Source organism: Pelobates fuscus, chromosome 5 (assembly GCF_036172605.1).
Source record: "Pelobates fuscus isolate aPelFus1 chromosome 5, aPelFus1.pri, whole genome shotgun sequence".
NCBI classification, from domain to species: domain Eukaryota; kingdom Metazoa; phylum Chordata; class Amphibia; order Anura; family Pelobatidae; genus Pelobates; species Pelobates fuscus.
In genome coordinates this window covers 252,726,204-252,749,099 of record NC_086321.1, presented here as the reverse complement: position 1 = coordinate 252,749,099, position 22,896 = coordinate 252,726,204, and the positions used below count along the sequence as shown (strand labels likewise).

Genomic DNA, 22,896 nt, shown 5'->3' with positions numbered 1-22,896 from the left:
TATATTTTTAGACTTGACTTCTAGATGGCATCTGTATATAACTTTGCATCCTTTATTTTACAAATTGTCTTCAAACTTGGGCTACATTACTCACATGTCGAAGAGAACATTGTGCTGAGGGCAAACACCCAGGTTCTGACGGATAGAGCTTAGTTCTGTGCGGATGTCTTTACCCATGATGTAGGCCGTCCCCATGGTTGGTGGAAACAAGCCTGTTAGTATGGACCTTAAAAAATGCAAGTCTCCATTATTTTCATAAATTACAAATATTACATGCACACATAAACAAAGATGCATTTAAATCTTTTGTCACAGTTACAAGTTAAACCTCCTCAGTATAGTTATCAAGATGATTTTACAAATAATTACATGATCTAGTGCTATTGCTGTTCTTTTATTGTATTTTTACTTTATCAAGAAGATATATTATAGTATTCATATATATCTGGTTAAAAATGGGGAAATTTCATTCATGAAGCTCTTAGAGGTTATGATGCCCCTAATGTATATAGCTAAAAGCCTCAATAAAATGTTTTAATTGTAAAGTGCCCTTGTAAACATCCACAGATGTTCTCAGCGTAGCAGTATCCTCAAAGACTGCCTTTGGACTATAAAAAACTAACCATGTTAATGAAATTCAAATGTCTTAATTTTTGGATGAAAACCCCACTAGTTCTCATTTGGAGATATTGCTCTGCTATTTCTATTCTATCCAATGAATTTTGTTACAATTTGTTGCTTACATAGTGGTTGTTTTTCCAGCTCCATTGTGCCCAAGAAATGAAGTGATTTGCCCTTCATAAAAGCTCAGGGAGAGACCATCCACTGCCACTTTTTTGCCATTACGATAAATCTTTACCAGATTCTGGATGGAGACCCCCAGTTGAAGATGGCTGGGCTCTTCTTCTATGCATACTAAAAAAGAAAGGGACATGGAGGTGTTCCTAATTTTCTCAAAAGGTAAATTATGCATGATTATACATTATGTGGGATTATGTGTAGCAAGAAATTGAGGGGCACAGCTCTAAAACTGATGCAATAACCAAGGATATAAGAAAAAACAAGAGTGAAGCTGTTGCCTTGAGATAAGCAATGGGAAGGCTAGATTGGACTGAAATGCTTTTATGTGCTTTCAAAATATATTTTTGTATCTTTTACGTTACAAAAGAAATGAAGACCATTGTTATCAGCGATTTTCACAATAGTATTTTACACTAAAATTGCATTTGCATTTGCATTTTAAGCTTACCATTAGGAATTTAGGTGGCATCCATGACTGATAAAAATCAGTTTTGGTAAGAAAGTAATGTATCCATAACCAAAATGTAGATGGTATTTAATATAAATTGTTTACATTATGTGTATTTTTTGTTGACTTGGAATATACAATATGGATTTAGAATTAATTTACAATTCCTTACTTTCTGATGATCCCTTCTGCAAAGATCGAGGGTGATGGATTACTGTGGGTTCTTCCCCGCACCAATAAGACTTTGTGAATGGGAAGTACCAAGCTCTGGGAATCCCATACTGACCTAAGGTTGAAACATCAAAAGTAAACAATGTACCAACCAAGTAACTAAATGTACAAAACAATATACATACTTGAGATACAGAACATCTGTTCTCTTTGAATATATACATGAGACAGATATGATGTTTTCTTAATACTATATAAAGCAAACATATGAATAAATGCAAATCAATATTAAATCTACACTTCTATCAAAATACAGATGGTGTACATAATTCACAATATATTTGGCATTATTATAAAACATTTTCCCTTTAATTGCAATAGACAGTCCGTAGGACTGGAGAACATAAATTGAATATCTTAATTAAAGTCTGCGAAATGCTACATACAAAATACTAAAGCAAGCTTCCCCAAACTCTGGCCTTCCAGATGTTGCTGAACAATTTATGTTCTCCAGTCCTCCAAGCATATGATGATTGGACATGACCTAAAACGACGATTTTCTGATATATCTTATCAGGGTATTACAAACAAGGCAGATTTTCTACAAGAAATGTTTCTGAGTTATCCTACTATTTGGGATTTTACCTGGAAAGACAGCTTCAATGTACCAGGTCATAATTCCATACAAAAGAGTGTCGAAAAGCATCATGAATGCTGATGTTGTGAGGTTATAGGCATCTTCTTCTAGAGGACTTTCTAAGAGGTTACTCCACTGTGCTCCAACTCCCTGTTCCTCAAAGAGGGCAAAGAATTCACAGCCAAATCCAAAAGCAACTGGAGACAGGAAGCTCTGCATGAAACCAGTTCAGATTTTAAAATTAGAACAAAGGAAATGTGCATTTATAGGGAGAAGTTACAAGTGCAATTCTTTTCTAGTTCAGACTATTATTTGCGGGTTGAAAGGTCATTTCAATTTCTATGGCCATGTAACATCCATTGTAAAGGAAGTGGGGTACATTAGAATAAACTGGAGAACGGACATGATGATGATGAGATGAGAAGATTCACTGATTAGTACTGCTGGGTTACAGCTAAACATTTACAATAATACTGGTAAATTACTAAAATGAATAGTTTCTTACAGCAAATATCTTCAGTGTAAAGCCCACGTAGTCTTGCCAAGCAACGCACAACACATAGGGCAGATAAAGAGTAAAATAGATGATGCCACCGCAGGCAGCAGCCAGGTTGGCTCTGGAAAATATAGTGCTTATGAGGAAGCACTGGGATATGGTCACCACCGCAAAGACAGATAAGAACACAAAGACCACGCTCGGGTCGCTGTATGGCAGCAGATTGCCCACCTGATAAAGAGACAGCAAGAGAAGAGTTACAGGTTAAAAATAAAGACAGAGACACTTAAATATTGATGAACAATTAGTGAGGAACTAAAATGGATAATTCATGTGCCTTCATGTTATAGGGTGCCTGAGAGCTCTGTAACCACATATATTGCTGATGATCTAGATAAGAAATCAAGAGATCTACCACAGGCTTGCTCTCAGTTTTTACATTACAGATGGCACGTGTTTCTACATGACAGAACACATTGGAACAGAGATCTCCGTTCAACACTCAGTAGACAAAGAGACACCCAATGGGAGGAACAGAGGCATAGCCATCAATGGGGCAAAATGTATTAATGTATCACTCCACCTCTTAATACATCATTAAGGACAACAAACCCTATCATCTAGCCAGCCAAAAGCATCTGGTCTGGCTGATGGATGGAGATTTTATGCCAATAGTCCAAAACATTATAGGTTTGTGACTAAAGATGATATAATACTATCGTTTCTGTTTATAAAACACAGTGTCAATATATACATTCTCATACATCCTTTATAGATTAAACCTGGATTTGTTAATCTTTCGTATAATAAATGGTTTCAATAGTTACCATTTTATAACTAGTGACAGAGGGAAAAAGTTAGAATATGGTCCATTTGGTGTATTCAATCAATGTATTTTAAATACTCCAAAATCATTATTAAAATAAAATAATTGAAATGCCTGTGTATTACCTTTAGGATCATGACCAAGAGGCCGGCACTCATGAGAAGAGGTATGAGACTGCTGATAAACCAACTTAGCCACAAAATGCCATTATCCAGCCCCATAATCCTCATAGTCTCCTTCAAACGGGCCTCCTTCTCATACACAATCCCTTTAATGATCACAGCAACTGAATAAATCCATGCCAAGGTCATAAACAACGGCAGAGATCGGCTCATGACACGTAGAAATCTAAAAAAAATACAATGGATTAAATATCCGACTTGACTTAGCTTTGTGCATGATAATACATCTGTGTATCTATATACATTATCTATGTAGATTAGAATGTTAATGTGAAAATGTGTCCACATTATGTGTGCATTATTGTAAATAATAAAGCAGAAATCCAATACATGGTGATGAATTGGAGATTTCCATTGTCTTGTTTGTCTATGCCCTAGCTAGTTTCCCTACCATAATTTCTTTCATTTTATTATTTTCTTGTAGGAGCACTGTGATATGTAATATTTATGTCTACGGATACTTCTGGAGTAACTCTGACACTGTTTATCAAACACTGTAACTTGTATTCCTCTTTAAGGTGCAGATTCAGCATGTCTAGAGCTGCAAAAAACATCAGTCTTCCATCTAACTTTTTTTTTTCCTCAGGTAAAATTTAAAGTTAAATACATTAAAAAAAAGTAAAATTCCAGCACTCACATATCATCTACATAGCACGGGTATGGCATCTGCTGTACGTAAACGCCAGTTCTTTTTTCTGTCCCTGTTTGCAATCTAATAATGGCCTGTTCAACAACATCTTGAAGATAAGCAAAGCCTCCCCAGACATAGCGCATGTCTTCAAATGGATCTGCACGAGGACCAGGATCCCAGTAACTAAAAGGAACATCAAATGGAACAATATAAGAACATCGACGTTTCACATAGTATACTTATCATCGTAAAATATTAATACAATTGAAGCAGCTTTTATTTTACATAATTCCAAAATAAAACAGTCATGGCAGAGCTTGCAATATTTCATATACTGTTAACCGATATTGAACACTTTTATCTGGTGTTATTAAGGAGATAAAATCAAACTGATTGCTGGAATTAATATATAGAATCATCAGTACCAAATTCAGTGCAATAAAAGGGAAACATACATTGATGTAATGGTGAATAATTTCCTAACCTAACTTTCATTCAAGTTATCAGAAAGCCTGCTGTAAAGTATGCAATATCTGATGATTTCTATTGATCACATGGGAATTCGAAATGAACTCTGCCCTTGGGATAAGGTTTTGCACTGAGAAAAGTGAATTACATATACATCACTCACCCATCCTTAATTTTGTTTGTTCTCTCCACGTTATCAATGTCCATTCTGATTTTATACTTGATGTGGTGAGGGAGCTCTGTGCTATCAGACGGAATGTCCATGAAGACCACACCTGCCCAGAACTTCCTTTCATTGAGAAGTTCCAATGATTTGGCGATGAGTTGATCTTCAGAATCCACAGGTTCTAACTTGTCTAAGTTGACACACTGGAAATATATGGATAATTAATTTCAAGACCAATAGATGTCAACACTAATATATTATATATTTAAAGCAAAGGGGGCAAAATTGGAGAACAGGACTCCATCTCTGCAAATACGTTCCGTACAGTAAGTAAAAAATTAGTGACCTTATAGGTATATATCAAAGGAAGAGCTAAATAAAGATAGCTCTAACAGCAAGAAAATAGCTTGCTGTCTACATATTATTATGCATATATACACATCACAGACAGATAATAGGAAAATAAATTCTAAGTTGAAGAAAATGTCTCATTTTGCATACATGATGATTTTATATATCTATATAATTCACACTTTGTAAAGGAAGTCTTTATACCACATGCAGTGGCTAATTTGAAGTTATATTACATATAACCTGTTGATCCACACCTTCACACATATGGTAACAATGGAAAGAAAGAAAGGGGTTTTGTGATATTTATGTGACTACCACTTTTGCTACTTTCAGCACATTATTGTAATCCATAATATAAACACCCACCTCCATAAATCTTGACATGGTTAAAATAACACGGTCGGTTTCATTGAGGGCCTCCCTCCAGGTATAATAAGATCCACTATCCTCTGACTCATCTCTAGGCTGTTTGGCCAGGAATCTAGAGAGATCTTCAGTTGTCCATCCTGTTGAGTTAAGCTGACGATCCAAGAAGTGTTTGCTGCCTTTATTAGTCAGAAACGTCTGTGGGCATGACGGAGACAAAGCACATATCTTTAGCTCTGGACTCATTTTGTCTATCAAATATTCATAGCTCACCTGCTGTCATTCACTCGTATTTGCCTTGGTTTAATATTATTGGATAAGCTTTTCAAATTATTTCATATTTAACTTTAGATTTTAAAGCGGCACTGTCATGCCGAATTCCGTTTTTTTTTTAACCCCCCTCCCGCCTCAACTACATCCAATCGACCCCCTAGTCACCCCCAAATGCCCCTATGCCCCCCACATTACCTATTTTTTATTCTTTATTTTCTGCCCGATCTTTATTCAGGGCGCCGCCATCTTTGTGTGGGTAGGTGAAGTCCCTATGGGACACGTCATCTACCCACACTACACAGACTGTGAGATTCCCGCACATGCCCAGTGAAACACCTGGACATGCGAACGGGAATTTCACCTATTCATTCATTCATCAGACAGACGAATGAATGAATAGAAAAAATCAGACGAACAAACTAACACTGTGTATCCGTGTTAGTTTGTTCGTTCAGTTTATTACAAGGAGGGAGCTACCGGCGTGCAGCTCCCTCCTTGTAATATGTAACTATAGAAGCGGCAGGGAGCAGAGCTCCCCACCACTTCATAAGCCCCCCAGGTCCCCCCCTCACTCTATGGGGGTCAATATGACCCCCATAATAGCACAAGGGAGATTAAAATCTCCCCAATGCCCCTACTCGCTATATCGCGAGTAGGGGCATGTCCACTAAACAGTGAGCAGCCTGTGGCTGCTCACTGTAAAAAAAAAAAAAAAGGGTAATAAGGGGGGGACGGGGGGCCTACTGTCCTCCCCCGCCGGCCCCCACCCCTGGACGGCGGGTGGGGGCCATAATGGGAATGAGGGGGGACCTACTGTCCTCCCCTCAGGCCCCCACCCCTGGGCGGCGGGTGGGGGCCATAATAGTAATAAGGGGGGGGGGACCTACTGTCCTCCACCCCCCGGCCCCCACCCCTGGGCGGCGGGTGGGGGCCATAATAGTAATAGGGGGGGGGGGACCTACTGTCCTCCACCCCCCGGCCCCCACCCCTGGGCGGCGGGTGGGGGCCATAATAGTAATAAGGGGGGGGACCTACTGTCCTCCAGCCCCCGGCCCCCACCCCTGGGCGGCGGGTGGGGGCCCTAATGGAAAAAAGGGGGGGGGGGGACCTACTGTCCTCCCCCCGGCCCCCACCCCTGGGCGGCGGGTGGGGGCCATAATAGTAATAAGGGGGGGGGGGGGGTCTACTGTCCTTCCCCCCCCCCCGGCCCCCACCCCTGGGCGGCGGGTGGGGGCCATAACGATAATGGGGGGGGACCTACTGTCCTCCCCCCGCCCCCACCCCTGGGCGGCGGGTGGGGGCACTAAGTAAATTCCCCCCCCCCCCCATCAAGGTGACTAGGGGTGCCCAAGCCCCTAGTCACCCACCCCCCACCCAAATAAAAAATGCCCCTTCCTACCCCCCTCACCCTAAAAAATAGTGAGGGGGGAATAAAATTGCTAACCTGTAAAGTAAAATTAAACTTACCATTCGACGTCTTCTTTTTTCTAAAATCTTCATTTTTCAGCCCCAAAAAAGGCCAAATAAAAAACCATCATAGCCGTCGAACTAAAAATAAAATAAAAAACCCGTGCGCAAAAAAAAAACCCGACGAAAAAGAAAAAACCCGAGCGCACACAAAAATAATCCATCTTCACCCATGGAGGGCTCCGCGCAGACTGAGCTCCGCAGGGCGGGGCAAGGCTTATAAAGCCTTGCCCCGCCCTGCAATTAGCCTAAGAACACTCTGATTGGTGGGTTTAAGCCAATCAGAGTGCTCTTTGTCATTTTACAAGCGTGGGAAAGTTCTTTGGAATTTTCCCACGCTTGTAAAGTGTCACAGAGCACTGTGATTGGATGGCTTGAAATCCATCCAATCACAGTGCTCTGTGTCATTTTACAAGCGTGGGAAAGTTCTTTGGAATTTTCCCACGCTTGTAAAATGACACAGAGCACTGTGATTGGATGGATTTCAAGCCATCCAATCACAGTGCTCTGTGTCATTTTACAAGCGTGGGAAAGTTCTTTGGAATTTTCCCACGCTTGTAAAATGACACAGAGCACTGTGATTGGATGGCTTTAAATCCATCCAATCACAGTGCTCTGTGTCATTTTACAAGCGTGGGAAAGTTCTTTGGAATTTTCCCACGCTTGTAAAATGACACAGAGCACTGTGATTGGATGGATTTCAAGCCATCCAATCACAGTGCTCTGTGTCATTTTACAAGCGTGGGAAAGTTCTTTGGAATTTTCCCACGCTTGTAAAATGACACAGAGCACTGTGATTGGATGGCTTTAAATCCATCCAATCACAGTGCTCTGTGTCATTTTACAAGCGTGGGAAAGTTCCAAAGAACTTTCCCACGCTTGTAAAATGACACAGAGCACTGTGATTGGATGGCTTTCAAGCCATCCAATCACAGTGCTCTGTGTCATTTTACAAGCGTGGGAAAATTCCAAAGAACTTTCCCACGCTTGTAAAATGACAAAGAGCACTCTGATTGGCTTAAACCCACCAATCAGAGTGTTCTTAGGCTAATTGCAGGGCGGGGCGAGGCTTTATAAGCCTTGCCCCGCCCTGCGGAGCTCAGTCTGCGCGGAGCCCTCCATGGGTGAAGATGGATTATTTTTTTGTGCGCTCGGGTTTTTTCTTTTCGTCGGGTTTTTTTTTTTGCGCTCGGGTTTTTTATTTTATTTTTAGTTCGACGGCTATGATGGTTTTTTATTTGGCCTTTTTTGGGGCTGAAAAATGAAGATTTTAGAAAAAAGAAGACGTCGAATGGTAAGTTTAATTTTACTTTACAGGTTAGCAATTTTATTCCCCCCTCACTATTTTTTAGGGTGAGGGGGGTAGGTAGGGGCATTTTTTATTTGGGTGGGGGGTGGGTGACTAGGGGCTTGGGCACCCCTAGTCACCTTGATGGGGGGGGGGGGAATTTACTTAGTGCCCCCACCCGCCGCCCAGGGGTGGGGGCGGGGGGGAGGACAGTAGGTCCCCCCCCCATTATCGTTATGGCCCCCACCCGCCGCCCAGGGGTGGGGGCCGGGGGGGGGGAGGACAGTAGATCCCCCCCCCCTTATTACTATTATGGCCCCCACCCGCCGCCCAGGGGTGGGGGCCGGGGGGGAGGACAGTAGGTCCCCCCCCCCCTTTTTTCCATTAGGGCCCCCACCCGCCGCCCAGGGGTGGGGGCCGGGGGCTGGAGGACAGTAGGTCCCCCCCCCTTATTACTATTATGGCCCCCACCCGCCGCCCAGGGGTGGGGGCCGGGGGGGAGGACAGTAGGTCCCCCCCTATTACTATTATGGCCCCCACCCGCCGCCCAGGGGTGGGGGCCGGGGGGTGGAGGACAGTAGGTCCCCCCCCCCCCTTATTACTATTATGGCCCCCACCCGCCGCCCAGGGGTGGGGGCCGGGGGGGAGGACAGTAGGTCCCCCCCCCCCCTTTATTACTATGATGGCCCCCACCCGCCGGCCAGGGGTGGGGGCCGGGGGGGAGGACAGTAGGTCCCCCCCCCTACTACTATTATGGCCCCCATCCGCCGCCCAGGGGTGGGGGCCGGGGGGGAGGACAGTAGGTCCCCCCCCCCCTTTATTACTATGATGGCCCCCACCCGCCGGCCAGGGGTGGGGGCCGGGGGGGAGGACAGTAGGTCCCCCCCCCCTACTACTATTATGGCCCCCATCCGCCGCCCAGGGGTGGGGGCCGGGGGGGAGGACAGTAGGTCCCCCCCCCCTTATTACTATTATGGCCCCCACCCGCCGCCCAGGGGTGGGGGCCGGGGGGGAGGACAGTAGGTCCCCCCCCCCCTTTATTACTATTATGGCCCCCACCCGCCGGCCAGGGGTGGGGGCCGGGGGGGGGGGACAGTAGGTCCCCCCCCTACTACTATTATGGCCCCCACCCGCCGCCCAGGGGTGGGGGCCGGGGGGGAGGACAGTAGGTCCCCCCCCCTCATTATCTTTATGGCCCCCACCCACCGCTCAGGGGTGGGGGCCGGGGGGGGGGGACAATAGGTCTCCCTCCCTTATTTTACTTTACGGCCCCCACCCGTCATTTAGGGGTGGGGGGCAATATTTTTTTTATTTTTTTTCTACAGTGAGCAGCCACAGGCTGCTCACTGCTTACTAGACATGCCCCTACTCGCGGTATAGCGAGTAGGGGCATATTATTTACTAATACCAAGTCATTTTTACTTGGTGTTAGTAAATTTGGCTGAAAGACCAATTTAGGTCTTTCAGCCTTTTAGTAGATAGCTCCCTGATACCGTGGGAATTAGGGAGTTATCTACTAAGCGGCTGCAAGATGCAGCCACAGCAATGAATAGGATCGGAGTTTCATTCATTTGAATGAAATTCCGATCCGAACAAAGTACCGAATTGCATCCTAACACCAATGGAGAAACGGTGCTCATTCTGTTAGGATGCAATTCGGCAGTTTTGCCGGCGTTCTGTCTAAGTGACAGGACTTTCGGCAATACTGACAGGAAGTATTGTGGGAACTGGGAGGAAAGCTAGGGATCATGGGAAAATTGCTCTGACCAGCGGAAATGAAGCACACTTTGCTCCTCCGCTGGTCAGAGCTGGTCAAGCGGAGGAATCCCATAAGACAAAGAGTCCCTACTTTGTCTTATGGTTTTAAAGAAAACTAAAGAAGACAGGAAGAAAAGAATAACAGATCCTGAGAGAGGGGGAGAAGAGGAAGAGATTGAGGAAAGGTAAGTTCGGCATGACAGTGCCGCTTTAAAATTATTTTTTCAAATTAGTAAATAAAATCAGAAATATATCAAAAAACATGAATACATCACAAATATTAAGATATTTTTTCGCTGAAATGTCTTAAAAAATGCTTATTTAAACAGTTGTGTGTATATAAACTATTTTGTGTAAATAACATGGTTGTTTTGTTTTTGTTTTTAAAAAAAAAAAACGTTTTCTAATGAAAGAACATAAGTTGTGCATGACCTCATAATCATGCAAAAAAAATATTTCCTGTAAGACTATAATCTTTTATGCAACTTCTTGGGTTTTGGGGGGGGGGGGGGGGGGAGGGACAGATACACAATTTCTCCTACAAACCCATCATAAACACTGAACAATATTCATGGCTTTTATATACAAATAAATGTTTTGCTTATTTCTTTCTATTTTTATATATATTCAGCAAGTTCACCAATATGCTACGGAGTTTTATTTTGTTTTACTGGAATGACATATGTTTTTCTGGAAACAATTATTTGTGACCACTAGAACATAAAAGGAAACATATTGTACGTATACTGGGAAATGAAATAATATAATGTAATTTAGGATAATAGATTATAATATGGATATTAGCATCATATTATAGAATTCCTATTGCTTGCTAATTGCAAAATAAAACATGTTTAGTGGTTGACATTGCAAGGAATTTTAAATAATTCATAGCTCACATCTTTTCCCACACTAAAAGGAATTGTCTTTCTAGCTCATCTGTTTGTAATCTGTAACCTAGACGGTGATGAAAAAAAACACATTTCTGTATCGTAAATGTTAAACAGAAAGCTATTTGTCTTCCCCTCAGGAAATAAAATAAATTCTCCATTTAGGGTGGAGTGCAAACAGGACTTCCTTACATAATCTACTTATATTCAATAAAGACTTTGGTTGCACACGGCTGCAAACCTTGTACAAAAACTGAGAGTTTTAATATCTGCAAATAAGGTATTTTGCACCTTCAATAAATGTGTAAGTGTATGAATACACTGTTGTCAAATAATGGAAATATCACCAGAATTACCTCAGTATATGAAGTACAGTTTCAAAAAATGTTCTATGCATTATGAATACATTGAAAGGATTGTACTATTTATGCGCATGGGGAGGATGGGTATATCATTAGAGCCAGAGAATTGTGCATCCTCTCACCATAGAATGAATATAACCAGTGGACTGGGCATCTACTGGTCCATCTATTATTGGACTACTGTGCTTGGGGACTCCACCTTAAATGTAATACCTTACTTACATTTGCAGAGTCCCTAACTGGTTTTATGTTGTCTTCCATACTACTACACAATGATGGAAAAAACAAATAGGAGCCAACTGCTGGAACATTACAATGGAAACACTTTTCTGCCCCCTGCCCCCTAACATCTACGGGATGGAGGGAGAGAGAAGGACATTCACTGCGCCTCCAATGGTTAATGGTGGACGACACCAGAAAATATTATTTTGATGTTAATTTGTTACAATGTCAGAAAACGAATTTGTTGTGAACTAGTAATCCAAGAGGAATGTATTTGGAGCATAAAACGTTTCCTTGTTTCTGAAATAAATGCATACTTGACAGTTCGATCGTTTTCGGCATTACAAAAAGAACTAGGGCCATTTGCATATCAGACTGATCCCACCCAAAAGGGTGGTTCAGATCCTAGTCTATATATTTGACCAGCTAACACAATCTGCCATACCAGATTTTCAAGCTGTGTGCATCCCTTGTTCATTCTTTCTATGCTTATTGAATTTTAATAATTTCCTTGAATTGCATTTATATAACTATTGTAAACTAGTAAAACTATAATAAAAAATGGCAAGCCATAAATATTTGTTTAGTTCCAATGTTAAAAATAGATATTCTGCCAGTCAGGCATTAAACATTGTCACATTTTCAAAACTCACCCTGATAAGGTCCACTTCTTGGCTGTCTTCCATGAATTTCTTAATCTGCGGCCGAACCTCTTCCCACATGCCACCAAGATCACGGAACACGCTGAATTCTTGGAACGTTTTGTTGGCCTGGTATAGAGAACCGTAGTTTTTAAATACACTACGATGGATGTGAATGACATCATAGCAAAATTGCTGCCACCACTGTCAAGCACTTTAAAAAAAAATGAGTTTTCTAAAAGTCCTATATATATTGCAATTAATATAGTAATATCTCATTACATGCATACACTTCAGATTTTCTTCAGCATATTCTTTGGCCTTTTAGTTACTATAACAACAAAAAAGGCCTGAAGCCTGCTGAAAGGTAAATATGAATAAGAGAATGTGTTAAACAAAGAGCACAGCAATATTATGTTCTTCAAACATATCAAGGATGCATGAACACCACATGGCTGAATATATCACTGCAAGCAATCATGTGCCTCAATGAAAATGACTGAGACACTTATTAACTCACGTATGTTAAACCAAGGATATCTCTGGACTCTTACTGGGCCATGAAGATAGGCTTGATGAATATAATATCACACTTAATGGACCACTATAGGCACCCAGACCACTTCAGCTCAATGAAGTGGTCAGGGTGCCAGGTACCTCTAGTGTTAACCCTGCCGCTGTAAACACAGCAGTTTCAGAGTGGCTGTCTCACTGACAGCCACTAGAGGCGCTTCTGTGATTCTCACTGAAGACGCTGGACGTCCATAGGAAAGCATTGAGAAATGCTTTCCTATAGACGGTTTGAATGTGCATTCGGCGCTGACGTCGGCAGGAGGAGGAGAGTTCCCCAGCGCCGAGGGAGCCCAGCGCTTGAGAAAGGTAAGTGTTTTAACCCCTTCAGCCCAGCAGGAGTGGGACCCTGAGTGTGGGAGGACCTAAAGACCCTATAGTGCCAGGAAAACTAGTTTGCTTTCCTGACACTATAGTGGTCCTTTAAGAGTAAATACACAGTAAGTATGATGTTGTTAAAGCACCTTCTACTGAACCTATCAAACTTTACAAACTTATACGTGTAGCACACATCTTTTACACAACTTTTAAGGTTACCAGCTAGGTATTTAGGTTCAGACATGCAAGCATTCACACAGTTTAAGTTACAAATAAAATTCCCAGCATTTTGCAAGTAAGTCAAACGTAAAAAAGACATAGCGAAAGCAAATATACACTCAGAATTGAGTAAGTGAAAAGGCAGCATATTAACCTAAGACATGTACTATATGTCAATGAAATATTTAATAATTGTGTCCTTATGTGCAACTATAGTTCTAGCAACAAAACATCCTGCTTCTATTTCAACTTTGTATGATACACCCTAGGATTGTGAGCAGCAATGAATGTAAACCAATGTAACCCTGTGCTATGCGTATTAGAATCTAGCACTTTGTTTGTCATGTTCACACATTACATTACTTGGAGACGAGAATCACAAGACAGGATGTAAGAGCTAGCCTCATTGTTCCATGTGTTTGACTTTGTGTCATTTACTAGGAAACTTTAAAAATTACTTTTGGTTGTATGCCCAACACCCTTGTAAACAAGGCAGTCTGTGCACAGTATGCATGGCGCATCGAAATACAATGAAAGCCTGTCACTTGTTAGAAATCTATCAGTGCACTTATCCTAATGTACAACAGTGTTGTGAGCATGCTACTTTGGGAATTCACATTTGGAGAACTGCCATTTGCAAAGAACTAGCTGCAGAACAGTACACACACAAAATCAGATGCTATTACTTTAAACCTTGACTTTTAAGAGGCTCAACTATTTTAGGTGAAGTAGCTTACCTCAGCCATTAGCATTTGCGTGACTGGAGTGTTTGGCGTATAAAGGATCTTGCCTACGAGTAAAGGCTTCAGGGCTCTCCAAATCATCCTGTATAAAGGGCTTGACTCCAGGGTCATCATCAGATCATTGCAATAGGGTGCTACGGGGAGAGATACTATGTAGTTAGAGGATCTGACAGATTATCTCATTTTGGTTATACCCAATCATCAAGAACCCAACACAGCCACATAAATCATTTCACAAGCTCTGTCTTACTCCATGTTAATCATCTCGAGCAATAGTTTGCAAAAGAAATTCCCAAATCCGATATGGCTATTAACTCATTAAATCAAAGCAATACATGCATAGACATAGCATTAATTATACTTTGAATGAAAAGTAGTATTTTGTCACATATTTCTGCATTCGCCAATCAGAGCATGCATATATTACTACAAAATAATATCACTCTCTTTAGGAATGCACGTGGTTCATAATGTTACCAGATTTGAAAACAGACTTATACCAAAGATGAGAACCTCGGTACTTGAGGGCCTTGAATCTAATCAAAGAGTTTATTGGGGTATTTTTTTTCACTGAATAGAAACTCTCATAGATTTGGACACCAAAAATAAACTTACATCCTAATATCTCATGCCTTTGCACAGATAAGCAATTAATATTGAAAGTATACTATTGACGTACTTGTGGAATTGTCATACATCATCTGTGAATCTTCCTCAGTCTCATTGTCTCCTCCTCCATCGATTCCTGCAAACAGTGCCTTGTAGTTATTATCTTCATACCAATTCAGGGATTTGATCTTTAATCCTCCTCCCTCTGGATGTCCACACACAATACGTGAGACTGCCTGATACAACTGCCCCGGTGACGATGTGGCATTTCCATGGGTGAGAAACATCACTTCCTCTCTCATGTCCACCCAGCTTTTCATCGTTGTCACCTAAAATACAGCAATATGCTAAGTTACGACTTATTCCTCCAACTGTCCATGGCTATTTACTAAGCTTCTCCAAATTGACCAACACTATTGATTAGCTGTAGTTTGCCAATTAGCCAGAACCAGGACATAGATATTTTCCATGTGATGAATATATTATATATTAAACATAATTGATTATGCAAAATCTTTTTTTTTTTTTACTTTGCAAAATCAGAGAGGCATTGTGTAACTGAACTGGAAGCTGAATTAGATAATGTTTCCAATTTGGCTTTACTTTGAATTCCCATTTTAGTAAATAAACTGATAGCATTTACAGTTTTCAGCTAGATTGTTACTTTCAACTAGACTGTGCTTTAGGGGTCTTGAGGGGCCCATTAAGCATCATCCAGTTATTATCAATCAACTATGGTTTGGTGTTTAAATTAACAAATACATTTGTTTTACAGGCTCACATGGTTCTGTGTTACAAAGTGTACTACAAAGCTAGTTTGTCAGACTCGGGAGAGAGGAATCTGGCACATGTGATGTACGCTAGAACAAGAACTTATAAAGTGATCACTGCATTGTTGAAAGCTATTGTTAAAAGTTTAAAGGTTTCTTCTGAAAGACAGTATCAGAACACAACAAGCGGTGCAGGCTTATTCCGATGCTGAAAAGTCACTCCCAACTGACAAAAAATCATGCAGAGTTTATGTCCATGAACATTGGCCAAGACACAAATAGCACATACTGTTCTGTACAATACACAGAATAGGCTTGCAGTCTATGTGAAATGAGTAAACGCTCAATCTGGGACTTCTGCCAATTTTATGCTATTGAAGAGTCATTTCGCCACATCAGCAAGATGGGAATTGCATGCTTTGTCCATAGTTTCCATACTCGTTTCCCTAGACCCTGGAGAACTGACTTATCTAACTAATGCAGCTGTAATAAGATCCCACGCTATGTATTGTCAGACAGGTTTATTCATGCCCTAAATAATCACTTATTACATTTGAACTCTACAATTTTCATTACAAAGAGATTCATCTCAATTACACAAATGAAATACTTAGGGAAAGGTGTAGTAGAGAAGTGTATTTGGGATACAAATATCAGTGTGTCTCTCTGCCTGCCTGTCTACCTATCAAACTGTAATGATCAAGGACAAAAAAGAAAGCTCACGTGGCCAAGAAAAAAAAACCTGAACTGATAAGTAACAATAACTTATAACATAAACTAAACAGGATCATATAATGATGTAAATGCACAATAACCAGATTCTGGTGTTGAAGTACCACTAAAGCTCTATGTAGTGATTATGTTATTAATAGTCTCTGGGCCCTTTCTCCCTTCTTGGCAGAAGATACATAAACTTCTGATCAATGTCAATTCCATCCAACCTGGACAATGTTGGTTAGAGTGCTAAGGAATAGTTTATTTGGTAAAATGGTTGTTAATTAACAAAGTGTATAATTCAGCAGCATACAAACGGATGTTTATATATCCCATCTGTGGTACCAGCAGCTATGGAGAATGCGAGGATGCATCAGGAATATGCACCCGTAGTTGTCAAGCAAAGATTATTTAATCCTTCCATACATTCGTATCACCACATAACCTAAGAAACTTTCACTACTGGAAAAATGATTGTCTTTTAATTAATTTTATGGATTATAATAGTGAAATGTGAAATGTACCTCCACACTCTAATGGGGATTTTTACTATGTTGCCACATCATTATATTAAGTGTTTTACTTGACTCCTTCTTGGGATGTAGAACTATTATATTTTATCCATAAAATTAGAAAACTAACATCCTAACACCCCAAAATATAGTGAAAATTCAAATTATTTGTATATCAAAGCAACAATTTACCATACAGTTATGTGGCTAAGGTAATGAATGCTCACCTCTTTGGCAAGTTGTCCCAAACTTTCCAACAAGTTCTCTGTAACCTCTTTTAGCACAGGGAAAGACTTTGATGACATCTCTTTCTATAATTGTGGGGAAGAAAATAAAAATTTGGTTACTTTGAAGGCTGGCCATAATTTTCTTCATTGAAATAAACATATCAATTTAGGTTGTGAAAGGTCTTATTTAGTAAAAACCTTGGGTGAGACTATTTTTGGACAGTGACTGAAAATCCAAGCATATCTCATGTTCCCAGTTGTATCAGATTACGTTGAACTATGTTTCATGAGATCATTACATGGCCATTCACTGTGCTGGTAAAGATTATCCTTAAGGCAACACACAGTAGGTATGTAGTAGTCAACATGCTTTATTGGCTTTAAAGCCCATCATTACAAATTAATTGACAGGACAGGATTAGATTAGCCCCTTGCCATGATTGGCAAGTGGGTTTCTGCAATGTAATTTGTAATGTATATATAAATAAATATATATTTCTCTATTTTGCATCTATTCCTGATTCATATCTACAGCAGTATTCTTGATTCAGAATTGAATATTTTCTTTATGAATATCAATACCGATTAAGGTGAAGTTTGCAGTTTTCGATTTAGAATTCCACTAAATAAAGTGTTTTACAAGGATAAGCGTATCAATCTAGAGCAGTTCTGTACTTTTGAAGTGGCAAGCAGACATACCGTATCGTATACATTTGGAAAATTAGATCTATTTACTAAACAGTCTGTAGAGAAATTAAAAGGGAACTGCAAAATATAGGAAACCGCTCTGGATATACTGACTGATTAGAAATCAAGTTCTCATCAACACGTAGCAATTCAAAGTTCTTTTGTAACTCAGAAAAAAAAATTAAGTTTATCTGAGAGTTTTGAGATGAGTAAGTCACCATGCCTATTAAATCATACTATTGTTGCTTGATTTATAGACACACTTTAAAAAGGCAAGACAAGGCGACATAGCATCACAAAATTGCTAATTCTTACATTCCAACAATACTCTGGTGTTCGAAAGCTACAAGTGATCATGGGATTAATATTTTATGCAGGACAACATAATGGGCATTCTCATGTATTACAAGAAAACATGCAGTGCCATCAGTTCCAGGAAATATGTGTTCATTTATTTCATTACATCAGTATATGTAACTGGAGGGAAAACAATTGCACTCAGTAATGGAACAGACTACAGTACTCCACATTATATTCATGAATTCCCAGAATATCATGTAGGAGTTTGGGTAATGTGCAAAACATGTCATTTCTGGCCTTATTGCATCTTTGGTAATTTGTACCTAACGAAGACAACATTATAATAACTACCCAATGGGGCAATCGCATCGTATTTGTGCTGAAATAATGTAACTCAGTGATTCAGAAACTAGCCTCCAATAAAACCAGGGATTCAGAGATTACCCATTTTTGTTTAAAATATATATATACATATATAAAACAGAACATGGCCCAGTCATAACTATGAATCACCCATCAAACAACCAGTGATTTAAGCCACTTTTGAAGCAATACTTAATATTTTTGTACTGCTCTCAAACGGTTATATAACTATATAGAAGAATGACAACAGATAATTCAAGGTTGGGTTCTGTTACCAACTATACATTGAATAGTATCAGTATTATGGGGGGTGGTGGGGAGTGGAGTGATGACGTAACACGTTTTGCTACGCTCGAGGTTCCGAGTGGCTTGCTGGAAGGAGAGCCGGCTAATGAACTGATGGGTAGAGACCAGCCACGAGGAAGAAGCCAGCAAAATACGCTGGAAGAGATGAAGCAGGAGTAAAACACTGATGGAGAAACCGAGTAACATGACCAACATCCACTTGTGAGATCGGCCTCGAGCAGTAAACTAAGTGGTGAGGCGTGAGGTGGAGGTGACTGGGAGTTGCGGGTGCCCTCGATAATATCTTGCGCCTGAGCCCCCTTATAACGTGTTATATTGAAACAAGAGGGACCTGCTCGATTAAAATATCAAGTGGTGAGGTGGAGGGAACTGGGAGCTGTGGGCACCCTTCGACAGCCCTGTATGCCAAAAGCCTTTCTATGTTGAAGTATAGTGAAACAGCAACATTCAATGACAATACTTAGGGGCAAGTCCGAGAGATAATTAAAAACTAAAGATTAAGAAGATAATAATTAGACATCGACATCTCAGTGTTGTGACATTTAACAAGACACAGATGTAATACAGCACCAATAACCACAGAAAACTCTCAGGATTATAAAGATATATGGTGCAATTTTTTTTAACTAACGTAAATAAGGTGGAAGGATAGAACAAGAAAGAAGAAAAGAAAAGAGAAGAGGGAATGAAAGAGAGAGAGAGGAGGAAGGTGAGAAAAAGGGAAGGAAAAAAAGGAGAAATATTCACTAAACTGTGTATTCTATAGCTACACCGGATAGAAAAAACCATACACCCCACCCGAAAATGTGCTTCTGCATGGTTGAAACAATAGCTAGAAAACCGACAAAGTAAATTTAAAGAAACAATTTTTTTAAATTTGTATTTATTTATTTAATTATATGGGGTTTTTTTTTTATACGTTGTAATTCACTATTCCCATTGAGAATAGCAATACGATAATGGCTAACAGAAAGATCCAAGACCAAAGACCGTCAAAGAAAAAAGCTGATAATAAAGGAGACTCACTAGACAAACGTTCGTCCTTCTTTATTCCACATACTTCTAAGGCTGTTTTTCAAAATGACTCCCCAGATAAGTGCTGAGAGTGATTCAATAGACAAAACTCAAGAAAACACGGATCAACAAAATGTCACTGTTGAATTACTAAACAGTGCACTGGAAATCCAATTTGAAAAAATAAAAAATTAAATTCTTCGTTTTACAGACAAATATAAAATAGATCTTTAAGCAATAAGTATAAAGATCTCTGAAAATTCAAAAAAAAAATCCAAAATGTAGAACATACTTTATCTCAAACTCAAATGGAAGTTCAACAAATACAAGCTAAAGTGATCTCAGTAGAACAAAAAGCTGCTGATTTAGAAGATAGAACGAGACGCAATAACCTAAGACTGAGAAACATCTCAGAGGAAATAACTAAAGAAAAATTAGAAGAATTTTTGGAACAATGTTTTGCTTCCATTAACATTACAAAGGAAAAACAGGGCTGTCTTATGAAACACTGGCATAGTGTACCAAGGCCACAGTTTGTATCTTTAAATTCCCCCCGAGATGTCTTGATGTGCTGCTCGTCCTTACGTATAAAAGAGCAAATTTTACTATCTTTAAGGGAAGGGACTCTACAAGTGCCATATGAGAAGGTTGAAATGTTCCCCGATATATCGTTCTACACTAGATCAAAGAGGAAAGCTTTCGCCAAACTAACAGAGATCCTCCGAGCCAAACACCTACACTATTGATGGGGTTTCCCTGTGAAGCTTATTTGAAATTCAAAGCTAATACTTTCATTTTTGACATCTGAAAAATTACAACAATGGATGAAAGAAAAATATTTGTTTACTTGAGAAAAATTAAAGCCTAAAGAAGATGAAATTAGTTTTTTTTTTGTTTGTTTGTTTTTTCCTTATAATAATTCATTGAGAAAAGAAGATGGAGAAAGGAATTTGAAATGTGAAAGAAAAGGAAAAGTTTCTAACAGCAGAAAATACAGGAAGAAATTTTGCCGAGCTGCAAGAAAATAGGACTGAGAAATAAATCTGGGAGTAATAACTAAAGAAAATGTGAAGAAAATGTATGAAGAAAAATTACTCTAACCAATGTACCGGTATATAAAAAAGGAGATATTACCAACAATCGCACGGCAGATAAAGAACATTAAATTAAATTTTTATACTTCATCCGAATCCTCTCGATGAACCACTTACACTTACTTTGCAGCACTAAATTACTTTTTTTTTATTTTTCTCAGAAATACTGTTACATAATTGATTAACAGTGTAAATTGGTTAATGTAATTAATGGACATATTAGAACAAATCTCTTATATGATATGCTATGATTTTCCCGATGTAACCAGTTGTGCTTATGAAACTTTTTTTTTTTAAATTCCCTCCTCTGTTTTCCATGACAATTTCTGAAAGATTAAAAAGTCAGATGAAAGACAAAGGGAGGAAATGAAAGGTTTAAAACAATATAAAATATAACGCCCATAAAAGAATAATGTGTTTATTACGAATTTACTTTTTACAAATGTTATATGTCACCATTTTTCAAATGATACACGTGTTATAGGTTGAGAATACTACTAAAATTTTATACACCTAAAACTATGATTGAAAACTAAATAGGAATAAATACAACATAAAGTATAGTTTTAAATTAATCATCTTCTTTGTATGCACTTAAACAAATAATACACTAGAATTGTTTTCTGTTCTTTTTTTTATCTCTGGCAACACATAAAGAATAAGGGTAACGCGTGGTTTAAAACAAAAGATAATCAAAAAGCGGCAGCTCTATTACACATGTGGTGGAAATGCCCTATTATTGAAGCAACATGGAGGGACGTTTACACTAAGTTAAACAACTTGATGGGATACCCCATCGCTTTTAAACCAGAAGTGATGATTCTCCATCAGAATCTCCCTCAAAATAAAAGGAATTCATTAACATTATTGCTTCACGCTTTAACAGCTGTGAAAATTGTTATAGCTAGGCAGTGGAAAATTCCCTCTAATCCTGATTGGCACGTAATTAAGGCACAACTATCTTACCAATTAAAAATGGAAAAAAGTATCACAACCAGTTTAAATACAAAAATTCGATATTCTGGTTTATGGGATAAATGGATAAATAAACTGGAATCTCGGTAAACTAATAACTTTTATTAGGAATTGCCTTAGACGCGTTTTGAGGGCTCATCTGTACTGCTATTCTCTCTCCCCAGAGAGTGTGATCACTGTCTTTTTTTTTTTGTGTTGTCTTTTTTTTGTGTGTGTTTTGTTGTAGATTTTTTGTAGATCAATGTTTGTTATGTGTGTTTTATACTGTCAAAAATCAAATAAAGATGAAGTATAAAAAAAATAGTATCAGGATTATTCACTAAAGTGTGAATTGTCAGGAATTCTAGTGAATTTAACATTCTAGGTCGAAAGAACTAAACTGAAAACATAGAGGCTTTAGAGAATGATTTCAGTTAGGTTTTCGGCATTAATGTTCAATTCATCATGAATTCCCAAAAATGCACAGATACGTCTATATGAATAATTATTTTACATAAGACCTGTGAAGTCAACAAATACATATCTTATCAAATAAGTATGAGGAAAAGTTACTTCTGAACCCATTGAAAAGCCTAAAAAGCTTATCACTTGCACTTAGACTGGCTTTATCAGGCAAACACAGCTACTTGGAGGGTACTTCCTTTTTTGTTTTTTTTCCATACAACAGCAAAAGATAAACTGCCCAGGGCGGTGCTATACTTTCCAGCTTCCAGATTTTAGCATCTGTTTCTCTAGTTTATTATACCATGATAGTTTTTAAGTGGGTTGCAAATTGAAAATGCAAACACAAGTTACGCTTAGAATATAATGATAATAATCATAATCTGTAGTCATACCTGAGAAACCACCTGGTCTGGCCCCAAATTTCACATTTAATCGGCAGGCCTCCAGGCTTATTTTACCAGTTGCGGTCCTCTAAGCTTATTTTAACAGTGGGCCTATAATTGCTCGCTATAGGTGTTCCATTTGTAACAACCCTGTCCATGGGCCCTACCTCCCTTTTGCTGTGGTAAGTGTTACTAGGAAAC

The 22,896-nt window shown here is 39.4% G+C and overlaps 1 protein-coding gene across 2 annotated transcripts in view; it reads right to left on the bottom strand.

The window, feature by feature from the left end:
- Positions 1-22,896, bottom strand: part of ABCA1 (ATP binding cassette subfamily A member 1) — a 110,042-nt gene that overhangs the window by 27,557 nt on the left and 59,589 nt on the right. For both annotated transcript variants that reach the window (XM_063455214.1, XM_063455215.1), the window contains exons 8-20: positions 17,130-17,213; positions 14,977-15,235; positions 14,292-14,431; positions 12,460-12,576; positions 5,547-5,744; positions 4,824-5,029; positions 4,199-4,375; positions 3,505-3,727; positions 2,563-2,784; positions 2,066-2,270; positions 1,422-1,535; positions 744-915; positions 95-226 (exon numbers count right to left, since the gene is read on the bottom strand). In XM_063455214.1, coding sequence (XP_063311284.1) covers positions 95-226; positions 744-915; positions 1,422-1,535; positions 2,066-2,270; positions 2,563-2,784; positions 3,505-3,727; positions 4,199-4,375; positions 4,824-5,029; positions 5,547-5,744; positions 12,460-12,576; positions 14,292-14,431; positions 14,977-15,235; positions 17,130-17,213 — 2,249 coding nt within the window. The remainder of the gene's footprint in view (positions 1-94; positions 227-743; positions 916-1,421; positions 1,536-2,065; positions 2,271-2,562; positions 2,785-3,504; positions 3,728-4,198; positions 4,376-4,823; positions 5,030-5,546; positions 5,745-12,459; positions 12,577-14,291; positions 14,432-14,976; positions 15,236-17,129; positions 17,214-22,896) is intronic.